This window comes from Schistocerca cancellata, chromosome 5, assembly GCF_023864275.1.
Source record: "Schistocerca cancellata isolate TAMUIC-IGC-003103 chromosome 5, iqSchCanc2.1, whole genome shotgun sequence".
Classification (NCBI taxonomy): Eukaryota; Metazoa; Arthropoda; class Insecta; order Orthoptera; family Acrididae; genus Schistocerca; species Schistocerca cancellata.
Genome location: NC_064630.1, coordinates 367,084,984 through 367,108,580, shown reverse-complemented (window position 1 = coordinate 367,108,580; position 23,597 = coordinate 367,084,984). Strand labels below are relative to the sequence as shown.

At 42.2% G+C, this 23,597-nt stretch overlaps 1 protein-coding gene across 1 annotated transcript in view; it reads left to right on the top strand.

Moving 5' to 3' along the window:
- Positions 1 to 23,597, top strand: part of LOC126187998 (kynurenine 3-monooxygenase-like) — a 183,445-nt gene that overhangs the window by 65,286 nt on the left and 94,562 nt on the right. The window contains exons 3-4 of the mRNA XM_049929407.1: positions 6,528 to 6,721; positions 14,982 to 15,030. Of these exons, the coding sequence (XP_049785364.1) occupies positions 6,528 to 6,721; positions 14,982 to 15,030 (243 nt within the window). The remainder of the gene's footprint in view (positions 1 to 6,527; positions 6,722 to 14,981; positions 15,031 to 23,597) is intronic.

Here is a 23,597-nt window from a genome sequence, read left to right as displayed (position 1 = left end):
AAGGAAATGATATTTTGGGTGTAGAGCAGAACAAATATTCCATAAAAAACAGAAAACGCAAACTTGACGAAAGCAACTGGAATAGGAAAGAAAATAAAATCAAAAGAGAAAAGAGCTTCGCTTACAAAGGAATGAGTAGAGATGAAAATGAAAAATGAGTTGCAAACCAAAACAGGAAATCCCACCCTGTACTAACTAATGGAGCTACCTGCCGTTAGTCTACTATTGAATAAATATGATCTAATTCAGCTGCCAATCTTACTGTCATCACTATCATTGTCATCTTTAAAGTTTAGGCATGTAGGCCTGTTCCTTCTGAAAGGGAAATTGTTCTCCCATCTACTGACGGATCTTCACACATTTAAATATCTTTTTAGCTTACACTCCAGTTAAATGTTGGACTTCCATTCTCCCTCCATTCAATACGGACTTCCGGTTTTAGTTTATTGTCCTATTTCTATCATTTATATTGAAAATTCTCAGTTCCTTCCTTGTATCATTATTTAGGTTCTTTTCATCCAAGAGCGTATAGCTTGCCACATATCTTAAAAATGTCATCTCAGCAGCTTCTTATTTCCTCTCGTCTGATCTTTAGTGTTTAGTTCTCGCTATCTTTTGCTAATATGGGGCCTGCCACCACCTTATACAAATTTATTTTTGTTGATTGCTACACATCCCCCTAAATGTCCCATTAATAATACTATTCATTATTTCGAATATGTTTCTTTTGTTGATACCTTTATTTTCTCTGCATTGTACTCAAAATAATATGAACTGAGTATTTTATGTAACATTTTATTAATTATAACTATTTCAGTTATTTCCCTTTGAAGCACATCACGTTGGATTTTGTTACAGATATCGTCAGGTTCAAATGTCTGGCTATGGTTTCTAGTTTATTCCCTGCTACCAACAGCTTGTCCTGTAAACAACTAAAACTAACCTGGTCTTTTTCAAGTAAATGAATATGAATCCAATAACATACAAAGAATTAGAGGACATTCTCAGATCAACTAAAAATAGACATGTTCCCGGAGACGATGACAAGAATACTGAATTGTGTACCACTTGCAGTTAAAAAATATAGTCTGTTGGACTCAATTGAATTTCCCCTGGGGGATATAAAGAGTACCAGAGGAATGGCATACTTAAAAAAAAAAGGTAATAGACACAAACGCCAAAACACCGTAGAACGTATTTACTGTCTCGACATAAAAATATACACAAAAATAATGACAACTATAAAGGTAATTAGTACAACTGTTCTGACAGAAAAACAATGTAGTTTTAGAAGCTGATATTCCTGCTCTGATTACATATTTGTGCTAGACTAGGCGATACAAAACAAGAAGGATTTAAAATGTGGGGACATTCTTGTTACTCGCAGACACGAAAAGGCATCTCATTGTATGATCAGCAGTAAATTACGAGAAATAATAGAAATTAAAAGATGCGCCAAACGTTTTATTTAAGAAATATCAAGTTTATGCAGGAACACATCGGTGAATGTTGGGACCAGACAAACTAGCAGTAAGAACACAGTGGTGTCAGGTAAATCAGGAGAAAGTGCACGGATGGCCAATATTACCAGATTGCTCAGAATATAAAATAATGTAGTTGAACAGCATGGGTTGTAGGGGAGGACTGGGGATAATAATCAGACTTTAAATCATCAGTGCGATTTTGAATCATATATACTGTACTATAGAATTTAAGTTAGTCAAAAATATTACTAAGTTGTCCGTGTGCTTTTGTGTTATAGAGACAATATGGAATTCCTGATGGTAGCATTATGTCTTTCAAGTATTTTATTATTTGGTTGGTGATTTGAAAGATGTTTCAGTCTGTCTCTCTCTGTCTCTCTCTCTCTCTCTCTCTCTCTCTCTCTTTCCTACCGTTCATCCCATCGTAGGTGGTTCGTCCGTTTTCAGGAATTGGCAAATTTATGTTACACTACGTGACAGACTGCCTACCCCGTCGCCACAGGTCAGTTACCGTAAAGGAGGGAAATCGTCTGTCCCATCTGCCTGTGAACCGTGTAAACTTTGCATATACTAGGGATGTGCAATAAGTAAAGCAACATTTCTTCCTCGGCCAATTTAGGTTGAAAAAATGTAGAATTTGTTCTGGGACTTCGTGGAATATTCGCGCGTCAGCCCCTTTAGTTTCATGAAGTTCCGATAGGTGACCGATTAACTTTTGAAGTTAATTAACCCCAGTGTTGCATTTTATTACCTTGCAAAGTAATTTAAGTGAATGATTAGCTTTTAGAGATAGTTTTTACTTTTGCAATAATCAAAGAACCTTGGCTATTGAAACGATACCAGTTTATGGGTCACCACCGTATTGTCCACCTATTAAAAATAAAATGAACTATTACTGAACTAAGGAAAACTGCTATATGCAAAGGAGCTTATACAGTGTATTTAAGATGTTATTCATCTTTATTTGTGTTATTCATGTCAGTCAAGATAGAAGAATCTCATGTCCAAAATTGGTTCTGCATTTCATGCAGTGATATTTCAGTATTTTTATTAAATAATGCTAATGATTGTGGCCATCATTAGTATGAGCTCCCCATAATTTACTGGTATGTGCGTTATTGGCAACTGCTGTTACACGCAGTACAAAGTGCACTGCGTCAGTTTGTATCCTGGTTGCTATTCAGAGAGAAATATCAACAAAAGTAAGTTCAATAACTAATATCCAAGTTTCTCAAATATTCATTTCCAAATTAATATGTCTTATTAGGCTGGCGACCGTCCATTTTTTTTTCATTCACTTATAATTTTACCACTTATGTTTAGTCCCAAGGTCAAGGCCCATTTGGTTTTACTGTCAACTTCACAAAATTCGAAATTATAGTTCGATACCCTTTTCCACTAGACACACGCACGGCTGAACTTTGAAATCCTCTCAGAGAGCCTGCCGGAGTGGCCGAGCGGTTCTAGGCTCTACAGTCTGGAACCGCGCGACCGCTACGGTCGCAGGTTCGAATCCTGCTTCGGGCATGGATGTGTGTGATGTCCTTAGGTTGGTTAGGTTTAAGTAGTTCTAAGTTCTAGGGGACTGATGACCTCAGAAGTTAAGTCCCATAGTGCTCAGAGCCACTTAAACCATTTTTTCCTCTCAGAGAGTAGTAACATTAGCGTGTTTCACGGCACATTAGTGTTCTACGTGACTTTCTAACTTTCCCTGTGACAGAACTAAAGGTTCAGCCATTAGGGAATAGTGATATAATCTGAAAGATTATGGGTATTCAAATTTTGCGATAGTCGTGTCGGAGTGGCACTCATAGTGCCACTATAAGGATGCAAATCAGTTTTGCTTCAAATATACACTGTAGCGGTCATGAGCGTTAGTTACCTTTGACATTGGGCATGATGAGTGAAGTTAGTCAAGAATGCCTTTAAAGTGACAAAGACGCCATTATCAACACCTCACTGACCATGTGCGAGGTCGTGTGACAGGATTATGAGAAGCTGGATGTTCCTTCTGCGATAGTGCAAAGACTTGGCAGGAATGTGGCCACAGTACACGACTACTGGTAGCGGAGGTCACGCGAATGAACGGTCGCAAGAAGATCTGTCTCCGGAAGACTGGGTGCGTGGCACTACTGAGAGAGAAGGAGGAGCAGTTGACACCTCAGAGACACAACGAACTGTAACAAATCTGTTACTTCGAGGACAGCTCCAAGCCAAATGTCCTGTAGCGACCATTCCACTGATACCAAACCACCCCCATTTGCGACTTCTGTAGTGTCAAGCGAGAGCATATTGGAGGGGCAGGGAGGAGGTCTGTTGTGTTTTCTGATGAACCCAGTTTTGCTTTGATGCCAGTGACGGCCCTGTGTTGATTAGGAGTAGTTCAATTGAGAGCCCGCAACCAACGTGTCTGCGTGCTACACGCACTTGATTCACACCTAGAGTTATGTCCTTGGGTGCGATTATCCCAACGCACCCTGACTGCAAATCTGTACCTCAATTTCGTGATTCGACCCGTTGTGCTGCCATTCATGAACAGCATCCCAGGGCGTGTTTTCTAACAGGATAACGCTCGCTCAGGTTTAGCATTTTTAACTCAACATGCTCTACAGATTGTATACATGACTCCTTGGCCCGTTAGATCACCAGATCCGTCTTCAATCGAGCAGATATGGTACATCATCGGACAACAACTCTCATCCACAACCGACCAAGTGCAACAGGGATGGAACTTCATCCCGCATACTGACATCGTGCACCTGTAAAACACAATTTATATACGTTTGCATGCTTGCATTCAACATTCTGGCGTTACATCGGTTATTAATGAATCAGCAATTCACATTTGCGTTGGCTTACCTCACGCTTACGTTAACCAGTGATCTTGCAATGTTAACCACTTAAATACATTACGTAGACAAACATATCCCCGAAATTTCATTACTCTGCATTAACTGTTTTTGATGTTACGATTCTTTTTCGTCAGTGTATCTCAATATAACTTTTACAGAATTTGTTATTTAAGAAGTGACATCTCATTTACTGTATTTTTGAGTTGTGTCACTGATCTTGTCAGGGTGCGAACTGTGGACTGCATTGCTTCCGCCTTGTACTGGTGGACGTGAAACTCCTTCTGCCGATAAGTACAAAACTTAACCTGCCGCAGACACATACACAGTTCCTATCTAGTCGTTATTTATGGAGTAATAAGACAATTAAGAGTGTGTGCAATATGACATTCAAAGTGATGATGTCGTTGACTGCTAAAAGACAACGAAGTTATTTAGATTACCCTGTGTTAGGTATATGACAGTAAGTGCCACACATCAAAGTATACTAAAGCTAAGAACCATTTTGTAAAATACTCTTAATGAATGTTATTGGGTATTTCTTATTGTGTTGCCACATTTCTGTTCTATTGCCGCCCTGTGAAGGATGTGAACATGCCATCTGCCATCTTGAAAGAACTATAAAAGTAAAACTACATTTCTGCTACCGTGGATGTTTGGACTAAATTAATAGAAGCATTCAATTACAACATTCCCAACATCAACCAACAACAAGCTGTGTCACAGATTGTCCCATAATCTTAAAAATAATGATGAAAAATTCAACAAATTTGCCGTTTACAAACTTACTTGCAATGAAAATTCTGCACAATATATACGAGACAAATTAACTTAAGCTTTCTCGCTAGGTTCAAGGAACATACAACGTATTTCGATGCAACACATCAGAAAAGTCAAAGATACAGGTCACAGCTTTGAAAATATAAATGTTGATCTCCAGGTACTGTACAATTTAATTAAAGGCCACAAAGCGGATCACTATGAAGAAATCGAGATTCGTCTCAGAGAAAGAAAGCCGGCAACAATGTCCTCGGGACCATCTTGAAAGCAAACCAAGCAAGTTCTTTAAAATTTTGAACAAAGTTTTTGATATATTTTTAGATATTTAACTCATTGGCATGTGCTTAGCGTGAGGGTAACTATTTCACCATGCATATCTTAGCTCCCAATAATCATAAACGTTACCATGAAGATCATAACTCTAGAACTCCCTACATACTAAAATATGTCAGTATCTCTATTTTATCTCCATATTTTTAGTCATAAACATGATAATGTAGATGATTTACACAACATTTTTCATGTAATTTTAAAGAGTTTCAGAATTATATTTGATTTTCATTATGCTTTTATACAGAGACTTTAGGCAATGGATTTTTCAACATTCAGAACTACACTGAGACGAAAAAAGCCATTGGATGACGATAAACACATTTTTTTTTGTCATCAGTCTACTGACTGGTTTGATGCGGCCCGCCACGTATTCCTTTCCTGTGCTAACCTCTTCATCTCAGAGTAGCACTTGCAACCTACGTCCTCAATTATTTGCTTGACGTATTCCAATCTCTGTCTTCCTCTACAGTTTTTGCCCTCTACAGCTCCCTCTAGTACCATGGAAGTCATTCCCTCATGTCTTAGCAGATGTCCTATCATCCTGTCCCTTCTCCTTATCAGTGTTTTCCATATATTCCTTTCCTGCGTACACAGCAGCAAAGGTCGTATGATGCGCGATACGGCGATTAGGATACTGTTGTTGATAAACCCGCCGTGCAGTTCGTCCGCTGTGGTGCGCTACGTAGTACGGACCAACCATATCAGTGTACTCACTCCAGGTGTATTGCTCCATTAGTAAACAGAGACAATGCACTACTACACTGGTGGACAGCAGTTGCTTACAATTGAAGAGCGTAATACGCCCTCTAACAACTGAAGATCGTAATACGGCCTCTAACAACTAAAGAGCATAATACGGCCACCACCGGTTTAAATAAACCTCATAAAAAAATGACATTAGGGAAAAATATTTGTTTTGATGTCCCCTACATCCTCCTAGAGTTTGTCGGTTTAAATACTGTTCACCCTGTAGAATACATGCAGTTGCTAAATGTTTTTTTAGTGTTTTGATTATTTTCTTTCTCGTTTCCTGTGAACACAGACGCGTCTTTTTGAACCAGAGGGGTGCGCCGTGTTGCAGACATCCGGCGGACGGAGCACGTGCGCGGCCGGACCATCAACCTGACGCTGTCGGCGCGCGGCCAGGCGGCGCTGCGGCGGCTGGGCCTGGAGCGCGCCCTCGTGGCCGAGCACGGCGTGGCGCTGCGCGGCCGCATGGTGCACCACGCCGCCGGCGCCCTCACCGCCGTGCCCTACGACCCCGTCGACAACCAGGCGCGTCCACATCACTCTAAGCCACCACACGCCCCTCCGGCTCCCCCACCTCTTCCCGCCCTGTGCAAGCCTCTTCACGTGTAGGCCGGCTACTTACTACCCACATCATTCCCCCTAACCTACACACATCATCAACGAAAGTTTCTGATAACCTCTGTATTTCGAAATTCTTGGCACAGAAAACAAATAGTAGCTGTGATGCATCCCCATGTATTCCATTTTCAATGTGTCCAGATCACCAAATCAAAGCAACAAATACATTGACAGGGGAGAAAATCGCAGTGCCAAGGCGAAATTGTGCGACACAAATGAAAGTTGCTTAGTGTGTTTCTGTATCTGAGAGGTGCTGTCTCTTTCGCGCCAGCCGCATAGGAGTGTCGCTGATAAAGCCACTATGAGGATGCAATTCGCTTTTGCTTTAAATACACGCTGTAACGGTGGTGAGCGTTAGTTCCTTTGAGATTGGACGCAGTGAGTTGGTGCAAGTCAAAAATGCCTATAAGCCGACAAAGTCGCCACTATCAACACCTCACTGAATTTCAGCGAGGGCCTGTAATGGGGCTACGAGAAGTTGCACCCTCCTTCTGCGATATCGCAGAAAGACTTAGCAGGAATATAGGCACTATAAATGACTGCTGGCAGCGGTGGTCACGACAATGTTCGGTCAGAAAAGGCCGAGCTCTGGGCGCCAACGTAGCACTACCGAGAGGGAAGAACATCGTGTTCGGCGTTTGGCTCTGGCGCATCGTACTGCGTCTGCAGCAGTAATTTGAGCGGCAGTTGACACCGCAGTGACTGTTACAAAACTGTTACCTCAAGGACAGCTCCGAGCCAGACGATCTGTAGCATACATTCCATTGACCCCAAACTATCACCATGTGCGACTTCAGTGGTGTCAAGCGAGAGCCAAATGGAGACCGGCGTGGCTGTCTGTTGTTTTTTCTGATGAAACCCGGTTCTCCCTCGGTGCCGGTAATAACTTGTCTTAGTTAGGAGGAGGCCAGGAGTTATAGTCTAGAGTCCGATTTCGTATGACACCAGGAGCACTCTCGTGCTTATCCCACGCCTCCTGATTCGCAAATTTGTACATCAGTCTGGTGATTCGACATGTCGTGTGGCCATTCATGAACAACATTCCAAGGGGTGTTTTCGAAGAGTATGACGCTCCTCCACATACCAATGTTGTAACCCAACACACTCTACAAAGTGTCGAAATGATACGCTGGCCTGATCGAGCACCATATCTGTCTCCAGTGAGCACATATGGTACATCATCGGACAACTCCAGCACCATCCACAAACGGAGTATTCATCGACTAACTGCAAGATGCCCGGAACTCCATCCCATAAACTGACTTCAGGCTCCAGCGTGCTCCTCTGCCAGCTTGCATTCAACATTCTGACGGTTACGCTGGCTCTTAATATACCAGCATTACACATTTGCAATGGCTTATCTCGTTCTTACTAACAACCACTGATCTTGCAATGCTAATCGCTTACATGTGTCACCTAGATAAAAGTATACCCGACATTTCATTCTCTATATTCATAACTTTTTGTGTTGCGATTTTTTTCCGTCATTCTATTTGAATACCCCAGAGTCGCCTTTTTCTCAAGGGGGGAGCGGGGGTGGGTATCCACTGCACTCCTGAGAAATGTCAATACGTGGAGGAACGTCCCTTTGCTCGGATGCAGGCTGGACTCCATCGTGTCCTACCATCGATGATATCATCAATGGCGATTCTTGGAACACAGAAACGTCCGAAAACAGCTCATTTCAGTCGATCCCTTACATGTTTGATTTGGTTCACGTCCGGAGAAAACGCAAGCCACTCTATTCTGATGATTCTACTATGCTGAAGGAACATGTTCACGAGAACAGCACGACAACACCCAAGTTATCACCCATCAAGATGAAATTGTACCAAAACGTTGGCGTTGCGGTCCCAGTATTCGTCGTAAAATCTCTTCCACGTAACGTAATACAGTGATATTACCCTCAGCACCCAGGAGATGTGTACGGTGGCCCCATATAATGCCAGAATTAGAATTAGATAACAGCCACGTCTGCAGTTATATAAGAAACAAAGTTTTCTCATTCAGTAGTAAACAAAAACACCCTGAAGGTCACTTGCAACAGTGACCGTAACGTCGATAGTTTTACATATTGACAGTGTGGCCACAAACCCAAAAAAATTTTATTGACTATTCACAAAATCATATTCACATATACGAGTACTCCCTCAGAACACTGTAATATAATTTAGACTGTTACTTTAAAAAGTTATTTGTCCTTGCTGATGATGAAATATGGAAACTGCATTCTGCAAGTGAAATTATGTAGAGCGAGTTTTGCTTGTAGTCTTATCGACATCAGTGACACAAACAATAACTTTTAGTTGCAGAGTCAATTCTAATGCTGCACCCAACATTTAATATTTGAAAAGAAAAACTAGTCTCTTGAAATCATGAACGAGGAATGAAACCAGTTTGATTTGGACAGCATTGATCGCTTTCTGTAAGTCTGCAAAGTATAACACATCTATTTCCCTTGTGCGATAAAATATTTCCAAGTTAATATGCGAACTTGAATACGTGCTAAAGCTTCCAGCAGTTCGTCGCGTCCAACTTACTGCGCTGCCGGGTGTTTACCTCATGGCTGGCCTACTCTTCCATCTCGGTTTTCAGAGAAACTCCGGAAAGATCTCTCTCTCTCTCTCTCTCTCCCTCTCTCTCTCTCTCTCTCTCTCTCCCTCTCTCCCTCTCTACACACACACACACACACACTGTGCCCACTAGCGCCATCACAACAAATCAAAGATTACCGACGTCAGAAGTTATCGATAGTGAAAATAATAATCAACGGGTCAAATAGCATTAACTATGTCCCTCTGTTTTTTGACAAGTGATAAAGCATGAATCTAAGCAGAATTTAAACAAAAACGACCTTCTCTGTTTATAAGGCTACTGGTAATTTAATTACAACAGCTACACTTTCTCAATAGCTGGAGGCGCATGCCACAATCTGTGTTGTTATATTGCATAAGATAACCGGTGCGAAGACTGTTCTACAATGGCAGATTTACTGAGCTGTTGTAAGCGTGAGTGCCGCTTATGCTTAGTACGCCAGTCCTCTCCAGTCCTGATAGTCTGACCAATATATGACATTCCACAACTGCAAGAAATACGGTAGACACCCGCCTTACGCAAACCAAGATCATCCTTTACGGAACCTAAAAGGACCCTGATCTTAGTGGTCGAAAAACACACTTCACATCATATTTTCGCAAAATACGACCAGTCCTGTTTAAATTGTTCCACGCGTAAGGCAAAAAGGCTGTAAACTTCAGTGTTACCCCGGTATTACTCAGCCGGTGCACAGTTGATCGATAATGCTTCGAGCGTCTGATCTGTCTCTCACTATAACCATTGCGACGAAAGATGACTTCGAGACGGGCTAATTCTGCTGAGAAACTCTCAACGTCTGCGATTATATAGGGCCTGTGAACCGAGGTACGAAGTATCCCTTCACGTTTAGCGGGATGGTGATATGAATCAGTGTGAGTAGGCTTCCTATAAACGGCGTGTGCCAACGTACCATCCAAACCAACATATCAAGGAAGGAATGACAGCCATCCCTTTCCACCTCCATCGGCAAACAAATATTCCGATGGATTTAATTCAGGTGTTATAAAAAGTCGTTATCTTTCCAGAGTTTGTCTGAAAATCGAGGTTTTGAATTCCCTTGCAGAGAGATTACTTGATGCAGTTATGCGTTGAACAAGGCAGGGTGCGCTCCTGTCGAAATATCGCCGGTTGTCGACAACGTCGCCCGGCTGCAATCCCGTAAGTTGTTCGAACAGTGTATACGCCAGGAGAAACAGATCTCTTAACTTGCGCTGATTTCTTCATGCGTTCCTAATTATAACTGGAATAAAAATTGCGCTGTTAATTCCTCCGGATTATTTGTTTCTCCAATTCAGTCAAACTATCAGCGCATTTCCTCTTGTCATACCGGTCGAAATTTCACTCCACAAATTGACTGTCCTGAACACGTACGTTGCCACCGCACATAAGGCTATTGTTAGAACACAAATAAAAAACAAAACCGTTTCACACTGTAACACCACACAAAGCGACTTTTATTTCTCACCTGCAGAAATTAATGCCACAGCACAACAGTGTAAGGTGACCACACATGTAATTGCAAGTCTGACGCGCATGTATGCTCAAGAACTTTCTGCAAATGTACTCCAATGTTCTGTATGGTAATTTTAGGGAAGCAATCGGACATTTCCAGCTGCTGAAAGGCTGATCTTTTATCAGGTATGCAGTCTTGTAAAAGCATAACAATGCGTGAATCATGGAGCGTGTGTACCGAAAATGTGCAGGCGAGCACAACAAAACTTCAGTTGTGAGGTAATCTCCGAAGAGGACCTACGTCGAGCGACATGAAACAAATCAATTGTTAGTTGCTGTAAAAGCTTTATACGAACAGAGTAAATGAAAGCCAGCCTTGCTTCAGAAACCGTAAATCGAAAGCCTATCCCTTTTAACGAAATACTAACCAATTGAAGCTGTCACAGGCAGACATGTTATAGTAAAAACAAATTCTTCCAGAACTATAGGAGGGAAAAATGGAATGTATTTGTTAAGATGGTGCAGCAAGAAATGAGATTCATTCATAAATCAACAATATTTGAGATTTCATAGCCGAATCGGCTCACAAGAAATTTTTAATCAATGGTGCTGTGAGTGATAGGGAGATTTAAATATGTTTCTATATTGATCCTGAATTGATTACACAAATCGTGTGGATATATCTTCACCTCACAAAGTAATTTAATGTGAGAATAAGTTTTTTTGTTTCATTACCGAGTCTTTACACCACACATTATTTTTTCGCTATTTTTATGCATCACAACGACGAAGCCGGACAAAACGAGCACACTAATGCTTGAACAAGCAGGCTTGTAGTGTGTGAAGGCGAAGGGTATTTGTCCATGCTTGCAAAAATTCTCGCACATGCATGCTTGTCGATCTTGCAGTTAAATTCCGTGACGATATTACAGACTTTCAGCGACGGAGACGGGTAAATTTGTCAATTTAAGGTAAGGGACCCCGGTTTGGAAAAAGAGCGAGTAGAAAGTTATAACCAGAAATCGTTCTGATGCCTCTGACAGTGGACATTTTCTAGTGCGAGCTCTTTGCTTTTCATATTTTGGAGGGAGGTAGTATGGGCAAAACAAGGAAACAATGTTCAGTAAACATAGGTTGTAAGGTGCATACCTTAAGAGCTATGAGCACTTGTTCAGAATACGAGATGTGTTTCACAGTAGCATCAACAATAACGGTATATGTCTTCCATTTTCAGATGTACCAGAACCATTTTCGCTTATAACTTTCGACTCAGTTGTTTCCGGACCAGGATCCATTACGTCAAAGCAGTACATTTTCCTCTCTCCACCATCCCTGAAATTTTGGAACATCATCAAGGAATCATCCTGTATGTTAGACACTGAGCAATGCTAAATCCTACAACATGTGGCCCCATACCACTCAGCTGTTGATCGTCAAGTACCTCTTCAATTTATAGTCTTCCCATCGCATCTCAGACATTCTCTAATGGTGACAGATCCAGGGACAGGAACGCCAGTGAAGGATCCGCGCTTACCTCAAGGCGTATTGGGTATGAGCTGTAACGGGTAGTCTTGGTTGGCTGGTTGGTTGATTTGGGGAAGGGGACCAAACAGCGAGGTTATCGGTTCTATCGGACTGGGGAAGGAAGTCGGATATGCCCTTTCAAAAGAACCATCCCGGCATTTGCCTGAAGCGGTTTAGGGAAATCACGGAAAACCTAAATCAGAACGGCCAGACGCAGGTTTGAATCGTCGTCCTCCCGAATACGAGTCCAGGGTGCTAACCACTGAGCGAATTCGCTCGGTAACGGGGAGTCTTACATCATGCTGCTGGAATATGCCAGTCGATACTCGTGAAGTGTATAACAGCAAGGTTTCCCATACTTGTCACACACTGACGTGAATTCAGCCTGCCTTCAATAATTAGCAAATCAGTCCTGTTCTCATATCGAGTTCCCTACGCCACAATTCCAGGAGTTAAAGAAGTAGGGAAATCGGGAACTGCTACTTCCTGTGACCTCACCAGGCCATCTACGGAGTCTTTGCCGTCGATCTGACTGCTACAAACTAGAGCGATAATTATCGCTCAGCACTCCGGCATTCTACATAGTGTTCCATTTGACGCTAGTTCTACAATATGCATGTCTTTGTTGTATGTAGTATAGTGTCAGTCATTCATATCACATAGAGATCTCAACCCAGTTTCCAGCAGTTAACTGCCTGCGGTTCGTGGTGACACTGTGCATGTCACCTCTGCACGGATTTCAGCTGTTATCCGTCTGTTCATCACAGCCATTCGAACAATCTTACCCTATTTTCCTGCCTACTCTTGTTTCCACACTGTTGTCATGAGATTTGCATCCACTACATTAGAGCCAATTGTCTATGTGACCTCTCGGAATGATAATCCCATGACCCTCACGCCAATAATTCCGAAAGATGGTGTTAGGATGATTGTGTACGTGCGCTGGACATCCTGTGTTGCAGTCTACATCTACATCCACGTCGACACTCAGCAATCCATCTCATGGCACGTCTAGTCATTTCTTTTCCTGTTCCACTCGTAAATAGAGCGAGGGAAAAACGGCTGTCTATATGCCTTCGCATCTTCGTGGTTCTTACGCGACCTGTGTGTTGGAGGCAACAGAATCGTTCTGCAGTCAGCTCCAAATGCCGGTTCTCTAGATTTTCTCAACAGTGTCCCTCGAAAAGAATGTTGTCTTCCATCCAGGGCTTCTCATTTGAGTTCCTGAAGTATTTCCGTAACACTTGTCTTTCGTTCAAACCTGCCCGTAACAAATCTAGCAGCCCGCCTCTGAATTGCTTCGATGTCTTCCTCTGATCCGATCTGGTGCGGATCCCAAACACTCAAGCAGTACTCAAGAATAGGTCGCATTACATCCTATACGCGGCCTCCTTTACAGATGAACCACACTTTCACAAAATCCTCTCAATAAACCGAAGTCGACCATTCGCCTTCCCTACCACAATCCTCATATGCTTGTTCCATTTCATTTCGCTTTGCAATTTTACGCCCGAATATTTAAACGGCGTGATTGTGTCAAGCGGGACACTACTAATGCCGTATCCGAACATTACTGGTTTGTTTTTCCTATCCATCCACATTAATTTACATTTTTCTACAATTTGAGCAAGCTGCCATTCATCACTCCTCTTATAAATTTTCTCTAAATCAGCTTGTACCCTACTACTTCACTCAACTTCGACATCTTAGCGTGCACCACAGCATCAGCAAACAGCTGCCGATTGCCGCCCACCCTGTCCACCAAATCATTTATGTATACAGAGAATAACAGCGATCCTACCACACTTCCCTAGTACACTCCTGACGATACCCTTGTCTCTGATGAACACTCGCCATCGAGGACAACATTCTGGGTTCTACAACTTAAGAAATCTTCGAGACACATATTTTTCAATCTTTTCCAAATGCTCGTACCTTCTTTAACAGTCTGCAATGGGGCACCGTGTCAAACGCTTTCCGGAAATCTACAAAAATGCAATTTGACTGTTGCCCTTCATCCATGGTTCGTAGTATATCATGTGAGAAAAGGGCAAGCTGAGTTCCGTACGAGCGATTCTTTCTAAGACCATGCTGAATCGTGGATCTCTACCTGAGAAGTCAGAAACATCCAATAGCCATCATGCATTCCCATCATTCTTCATCTGTAGGACAAACTTCTTTATGTACTAAAAATAAACAGGCATAAAGTTAAAATTTTAATCAACATGTCTCACAAGCATGGAAATACTGGATTAGGAGTTTACCAGTGTTTGGTTAAGCTGTCCATGGCGTAAAATTTTCCATTTCCATTACTGTATATCGTCCTCTGCAGGATAGTTAAGTAACTTTCTGTGATGTTGCTATAGACTAGCTAATTATTTTATGATTACACATATCAAAGCAAGTACGTCTGATTCATTTTTCATTTTGTGCAATATTAAATAAATGTCTTTCATTCAAAATCGTGTAACATCTTACATCATACAAGTCTTAAGGAAATAAGACATTAAGAAGAAAATTGTTTATTTTAAAAGTATAATTAATAATTTTTATTTTGTTGTATAAATATATTATTAGTACTAAATTTTTGTTGCAGTGTATATACTCTATCAGCAGACGTTACCTCAACGAAGTTTTACTGACAGGTAAGAACATTATAGTAGTTTTATAATGCATGAATGTTAGTTAATTCTGCATAATTATTTAACCCTTAAAGTCAAAATCAGATAAAGTCTCAACACGTTATACTTAACACAAATATTATTCTGTCCTCACTAATAAAAATCCGCATTTGGATCTCTGTTACGACCTTGACCGTTGATAACATACCATACAACATGACAGGTGTAATAGTGTCAGTCACAAACTGTGGAGATCGTTACAGACCATTCACAATGGTGTCACCAATTTTATACGAGTAGTATATAGATGCTATAATGGGCGTGGTATGTAGTGAACCCCACTGTGCACAATTTGCGACCGGCGACATATGACTATCACAGTTATGATTCTACATTATATTCTATTTGTTTTGATTATAATAAAGCCCCCAAAAGTAATATTTTCTTATTGATTCCGTTATGTTATCTACATTACGTATTACATGTGTTAGATTCATATTAGTTGTAACTTTTAATGATCAGTGTGATCTAACTGCAGGCAATATTTTTATTATTATTTTTTCCAGTCAGCAACTTAACTTGATGAATATGGCGTTCTTTAAACGTTTTAGAAGCGTTAGTACATAGCTGAGAACAAACTTTCGGTACGAATTCAACATATGCGGCACTGACCTTTCACAAATCATTTTAGTACATACTTATTCATGTAAAATGTACCATACTCTTTCGTCTGATTTGCTTACAGCGTCAGCTACTTCCCAGTGCCACATCTGTGATTGCAACTTCCTCCACATGAATCAGTTCAAAAGAAATTTGGACGCCATGGAATTCAATTTCCTGTTTCATAGATGTTAAAAACTTAGAGTGAATATCTATTAGCGATAATCTTACAAAGAAATGAATTTTTTGTTGGCATGGTATTTCTATTTATCCATTTGAAAGACACATTCAGTAACGCTATTGCTTTTAAAAAAAACCTCCTAAACAAAATTTCTCCTCGATTTCAGATAGTACGTGACCAGCTTTATTGCTTAGTACTGATCAGTACAACAACAAAAAAAAGTGATTAACATCAACGCTATTTCTCTACCACGACGTGAAAATTTCAGCTTTCCCTTTTACTACATCGCACAGTCTCACTGGCACGAATGAGGGGGGAGAGGGGGAGGTTTGGGCAGTCCGTTGTCGTGGATATTGAGCGGCTTCCGTGCACGACTCAGGTGTTACCTGTCTCGGCCACGGCCTGCTTCATCCTTCAGAGCTTGCTCAGTGATAGCACTTTGAGAATCTTGACGCTTTGTGGGAACATCTTGTTTATTTTGAAGGTTAATAAAATTTTTTAAAAATGTGGAAAACTTTTTTTCTGTCATTACTTCAGTTCAAAATCATACCTAATAACACAGACATCATAGCAAAATTTTGAAAAATAAGAAAAAATGTCGAAAAACAACGCCATGTTTTTAATCGTTTTTCGCGGAGCACTTATTTACTTACCGCTAAACACCAGTTTGTTATGTAGCTACTAATTAATATCATTCTTAATTCCTGAATTATTTTGTAATCATTATTAGTATTATTATTATTATAACAATTATTGTCAATTATTATTTTTATTAATATGCAAATTATTATTACCCCGATTGTTGTGTAACTTTTTTTGTATGTGTTGCTACTGGTTTGATGTAAGAGAGGGCCTTAATATCCTAAAATGTTCATGCTAAATAAGAAATAAATAAAATAAATGAAACTGGCACTGAGACGCAATTGACATCAGAACTGCACATTTGCACGTGTTCTATCGGAGACAGTTCCGGGGGTCTTGCTGACCTCGACAGTCCCTTAACATCTCGCAAAAAATTCATAGAGACCCGTACCATGTACAGACGAGCATTTCCTGTAGAAAAATTGCACCACGACACTGTGGCACGAGAGGCAAAACATGAGGACGCAGGACGTCCGTGACACACCGTTGTGGCGTCAGACTGCCTTCGGTCATATACCAGCTGTGACCTGTAGCCGCACCCTATGGCTTCCCACACCATGAGTAACACCGCTGTGCCTCTCCGACGCTCTTGAAGACTGGGACCTTCCCTCACTCACTCACTCTCTACGTTTACAATCGACACATCTTCAGAAAGACGAAATCCGAATTTGGGAAACCGTTTTTCACAGTTGTGTTTACATGTTACGGTCTGAAGCGGATTTGCTAGCCCGGTTAAATATGGCACCTGGAAAACAGCTGTTATAGTTTCTAATTGTGCCGGCACAATCGGTATATCTCTTCAACTACAAGAGGTGAAAAAATCTTCAGTCTAATATTTCTGCTAATCTTTCGCTGTACAAAAAGCCACTCCGTTCATATTAGGCGAAAATTTTTAAAAACAAAACAAAATTTGACAGTCCAAGGACGTTTCAAAACTGGTTGTGTTTACATGGGAGCGATAATCGATTGTGGAATTGGAAAACCGGTAACTAGAGGCGGATTTCCAGAATCGATTTTGAAGTGTTTATATGACCATCCGGGACCGTATTGGGATATCGGTTTACGAAATCCGATTCTGTGAGCCCCATTAAAAACGGGGTGACTGTCGATCGTCATCTGGTGTTCTGCAGATCCGTGATCATCGCTGAACACAATGCCATACCGTTCATCACGAATCCATGTTCTCAAGGCACGGCGCCAGTCCAAACGCGCCATTTGTGATGTGTTAACGGCTCCCTACGCATGGGACGGTAATCCTCAACTCCAGGTGTTACTACTCTGCGATAAATGGTGTGAGATGACTCAGAATGTAGCAGGGAGACCATTATTTGCTCTCGGATAACCGGTGCAGATGTGCTTGGTGCACAACACGGTGAATCTCCCTTTCGGTGGTCCGAAATGGTCGACCAAACCTTGGCAACGAGTAGGCCTACCGCCACGTTCGCATGCAGTCCAACATTGACCACTGCACATCCGAATGCCCCACGAATCTGGATGTTCGACGCGGCATCTCCGTGTCTTTCACATCTCACGCTGTACACATCTCTTATATACCTTACCAGCCGGCCGTGGTGGCCAAGCGGTTAAAGGCGCTACAGTCTAGAACCGCGCGGCCGCTACGGTCGCAGTTTCGAATTCTGCCTCGGGCATGGATGTGTGTTTAGTTAGTTAGGTTTAAGTAGTTCTAAGTTCTAGGGGACTGATGACCCATAGTGCTTAGAGCCATTTGAACCATTTTTATACCTTACCACACCTGGTAACAACGATAAACACTAACAGTACCAATGCACTCTCGTGGCCATTCTAAGAATCACAAAAAATTGAAACTCTAATCATTTACATAACTGTTGATGGTGTGTATGTGCACGAAGTTAAATTTTCATTCGACAATGACTTCTGGGTGTTTGGCTTTTTTTGTAAGGGAGTGTGTCTCTTCCCATTCGCGCACGTGATGTTTCGTTTTTTCTGGCACCTTGTAAAACCTAACTCCTTAGACAGATCAGTTTATCCTGGAGTTTTCTTGAAGACCTGAAGTCCAGTTGTGTACAGCACATGCTGTGAAGGTTTGTGCACTTTGGTACAGCCTTTTATTGTTCACAGAATTGCAGAAATTTCTGCCTAAAAAAATGCATTTATTCGTTCGGCAGTGGGATATTTATTGGGTGCTCTTTGCCTCTTCTTCTTTGGAGAAGATTTCCTGAATCCGTTTCTGCTCAACATCGTGCCCCTTCTTCCGTAATTTGCACACAATTGACTCTAACACCTTTCTTGCACGTTCCGTCGCCTTTTCAATCGGCACTGTCACTTCTTCCTCCATCTCATCACCAAAAAACTTACTGACGTTAACTGTTCGCCTGTCTCAGTTTCCCGAGAAGGCAGTTTCTCCTATCACTTTCCGTACTTGCACTGTGAGGTAAAAATTTTGAATATAACTGCGTGGCACGTAGTCGAGTGATCAGGTTAGTTCCCGCTACAGCCGGGGCACGGTTCGCTTTGTCGGGTATTTCCTCCCTCCCTGTAACCCACAACAACCATAAAAACACAAACATAACACAAGTACTCAACACAGTCTCCGCTCAACATAAACACGTAACTCACATACATAACAATCCGGAAGGAGGGAATGACAAACCAACTCTATTAGGACTGTCCACGACAGTAATGCGTGATCACTACTTTTGCATCCGACGGTCATTTTATGGATATGGGACCAACTTTGACTTTGTTTAGTAAGAGTAAAAACCAGATATCCGTATAGGCCATGCTCGTCCAGCCTTTGAGACCTCGATTGGCCCTTGTATTTCCGGTGGATTCGGTTGAAATAAAAAAAGTGCATGTTCTTTGAACACACAGACAGCAGACCAGCTGCCAGCAGTACTGTCAATAGCGTATCGCTGGTTCATTGCTAACTTCAGTTGGAGAGCCACTCTTCATGTTGCTGCTCGCAACTGCTGTGTAGTTATGAGTCGCATCGATTAGTGTTAAAGTTGAAGCAGCTTTGCTTGTCAGTCTCCATCACTGTGCCTGTTAGCCACTATTTTATTTTTAAAGTACTCTCGCCAACACATTGAGTGGCGTGGAGTGGAGCACAAAATAAGAAACGCGCTGTTGAACGAATCAAGGAAGATACCGTTGAAACTAAAAGATTCGGTGAATATTTTTCCATCAAAATCCAAGTTTGAACCGCCAGACAGGTAGTAATAACATCAACTGTCAAGGTGAAACGTTAATCTCATTTAATGAAAGCGTTAATGGCAGTGATATGCGTGGCAACAGTGGTGGAAAAGTTAGGAGTGAAACCGATTGTTGTCAGCGTTGATGCTGAAGAATCGTTAACCAACCAGAAGTGTTAATCTACCAGATTCCTGTTGGGCTAGTGAAGTCGTGTCTTGGTATAATGCGAGCTTTCGGATCACACCTTCCGTATGCGGCAACTATACTTGTATGGTTATACCAGTACTGGTAAATCCACCTAAATCCACTTTAACTTAAAAGCTTGTAGGACGAAAGGACGTCGTGTGCATGCTATTTTCTTACGAATTTGGATTTGTGTGGGTACCAGTCTAAGATACATGTAGTTATCTTATTCGAAGATTTCGACTGGCTTAAGCGGCAGCTATATTCCTATATAGCCTAAAGGATTGTTGAAAGCAGGTCCGGCACCATAAATGCCATAAACCGTTCAGGGTTGACTACTGTACACATAGGTCTTGTAATATTTGTTTCCAATGAATTCAGTATTGACGATGAAGGGCGTGGTTAGTCGATTATACACTGTGGAAGCAGACGAACACATTAAATACTGTCCATTCGTACTGGTCGAATACGGTGCGTCGGTGGACGATGTTTCATCGTCGTCGAATTCAGATGTTCTCACGACGTTGTCGGAGCGGAGTATTGGTGCCTTGTATTGGAAGTGAAGTGTCCGGTACTTTTAACACTTCCGCAGGAACACACACAAGCACGTCGTTCATGCTCTATATTTCAGAACACAATGAATTCAACGCAAATGATCTCCGTTGACCGTCACAAACAGGTAACAAACTTTGTATCTTTTCCTAACAGGAAAATAAGTTCACCACTAAACGCAAGTCTTGGTCGAGGAAACAAGACAACGAAAGCTTCTACAGTCAGAGTTCGTTCTCCACTACTTTGACTACCAAATGTTTAAGTCCTCGCTCTCCTTGAGCGGAGGAACAGACTAACACATAAGCTACAACCTATACGAGTCAAAGTTTCTAGTCTTGCCAAATGAGTTTGACAGAATACCAATAAAATGATAAATAAATCAAGACCCTAGGTTGTTGACAGACGTAGATACACATCAAGGGGGACATTTGAAAATGTGTGCCCCGACCGGGACTCGAACCCGGAAACTCCTGCTTACAAGGCAGACGCTCTATCCATCGTTTTTTTTTTGTTTTTTTTTTTGTAATCTCATTTTGTTCGTTATTGTTCGTTTCAATTGTTCGTGGCGGACGTCACCTGACGCCCGTTGAAGTTCGTTATTGATCCAGTCACTCAGTTTTTTTATTACAGAGGGCAGCTAACCCTCTGACCGAACACGCTGAGCTACCGTGCCGGCATTGAGCCACCGAGGACACAGAGGATAGTGCGACTGCAGGAATATATCTGTTGCTCGCTCCCCGTGAGACCCACATTCCAAACTTAATGTCCACACACTACATCCATTACACTCATTACTCGCGGCAGACAAACTTACCGAGTCCCGCAAGAGTTCGGGCAATGCGTATGCATCTTCATATAGTTAAAGATAACCGGCCATTGACCTTCTTCTTCCGTGCTGGGTGCACACGCATTGCCCGCACTCTTACGGGACTCGGTAAGATTGTCTGCCGTGAGTAATGAGTGTAATGGATGTAGTGTGCGGACATTAAGTTTGGAATGTGGGTCTCACGAGGAAAGTGCAATGGATAATTCCCTGCAGTCGCATTATCCTCTGTTCCCTCGGTGGCTCAGATAGATAGAGCGTCTGCCAATTAAGCAGGGGATCCCGGGTTCGAGTCCTGGTCGGGGCACATATTTTCAACTGTCGCCGTTGATGTATATCAATGCATGTCGACAGCTTATGGTCTTGACTTTATTATCATTTCATTCTAAGAGAGCTGCATGTCCGAAAGAACTGATACCGTCTTCATATAGAATACCAATAGGCCCGCTAGCACATTGCCGAGGTGAAGGCGGCGTGCAGCCGCGCCGGCGCTAGATCTGGAGCAAACTTGTCTTGGCTAGCTGCGTCGTAACTGCTGTAATTGGAGGTTTTTTTTCCTTTATTGGGTTTCTATTCCCCCTAAAGGGGGCGGGCTGGCAGCAGCTTATTACGCCGCTCTTCAGCCTACAGAATTTTTTAAAAAGATGAAGATAATAAAAAATAATAACAGTTGGCGATAAAATCGGTGACTTAAAGGTAAAAATGGCAGAAAATTCTGGAGCGTAAAACATAAAACACAGGGTCGATGAAGCTAATAAAACACACAGGAAGCAGAAAAACAATAGACAGACAATTAAAAAAACACGGCGACAGTCTGGGTTCTGTTCGCAAGAGATATAAAAAGCACACCCAGCGACAGCATGATTTCTGTTTGCAACACTGTGGAAGGACGCACAACACCGAGCACTCACTTAAACACTGCGCTAAAAGTTGGCACAAATACGACATACCACACCCGAGAGCAGGTGGGGGAAACTGGTCAGATGACGGGAAAAAAGGGGGGGAAGGAGAGGAAAAGTGAAGGGGGAGGGGGGAAATGAGCCAATGGAAGAGGAGGATCCATAAGAGGGGTGGGGGTGCTGAGCAGACGGGCCAGGGATTGGGGAAGGCAGAGGAGGGGAGTACAAAAGGACTCGGGGGGAGGGGGAGAGAAAGGAGATGATAGGTGGGGACAAAACACAGGATGGAAGGGGGGAGGAAAAGGGAGCCCAGGGAAAGGACGGAGGAAAGGAGGAGGGGTTGAGGATCAGAGTTGATAGGAAGGATAAATGGAGGGAGAGAGGGCATCATCCGCGAGGGGGAGCTGGTGGAAGCCACCTTGGGAAAGGAGATGTAGGGTGTAGAGATGGAGGGGAGGAGGGACACAACGATGAAGACGTGTCAGGGGGTGGGGATGGGAGAGGAGAGGAGCAACCAGGGGATGAGGGGGTTCAAGACGGCGGGAGGTGTAGAGGATGCGGATATGTTCGAAGAGTAATTGGAGCGGGCGCGGTCCTAAATGCCCGTGCGGCGGAGGTACACTTCCTCCTGATTGGCTGCACGTGTCACTGGCGAATGCAGCAAAAGGTTTGTGGCAGGAACGACCTCTATGCTTTGGTCCGGTGTGCACAGAGGTCCTCTGCAGGTCGCGCTGCAAATGGCGCAGCCGGAACGTCGCGTAATAAGCAGGGGCTGAATAGCAGCCAACCAGACAGCGGTGTGTGGTGTCGGCGCCCGACTGCTTTTGCGACACGCCAGGAAGTATACAACTGCACGGTGTATGAGGAGGAGACAGCGAAATATTGTATGGTGCTGTGGCAAAATGGCAGTCAGTGTTTAAGGGAGTCGATGATGTTGTTTTTAGTTATAGGGAACAAGAGTATAGTGAAGCAATTGTCCATCCTCACGTTCTTGAACAACGTAGTTTGACCGATATTATGATGTTTTTTGCAGAGAATATAGCCATGTTTTTACTAACAAAGTAAAAATATGTATTAATAATGTTAATTTGCATATACAAGAGATAAAGCTGCTAAAGATGCCCAGAAGACATATGATGTACACAGATAAAGGGAAAAATCTAACATAGTGCTTAGTACTAAATATTATTACGTGACTTAAAAACCAAGATCTTTTAACTAAACCACTTATTGAATGGACACAACAGTCAGTCTCATACTTACAACAATATTTTTTTCCTTTTTTCGACTGTGTGCTTGTGGAGCTGTTTGTTTTATGCTGCAGAGTCATCACTACCATTTACCCACACAATACTAGGTCGCTTTCGCTATGTATAACATCAGGAAATTTATTTTGTTCTACTGAGGATTCTGCAGTCACCCATAGTTGTACCACAATGAGAAAAATTAGACTTTTCTTATATCGTGGTACCTGCAT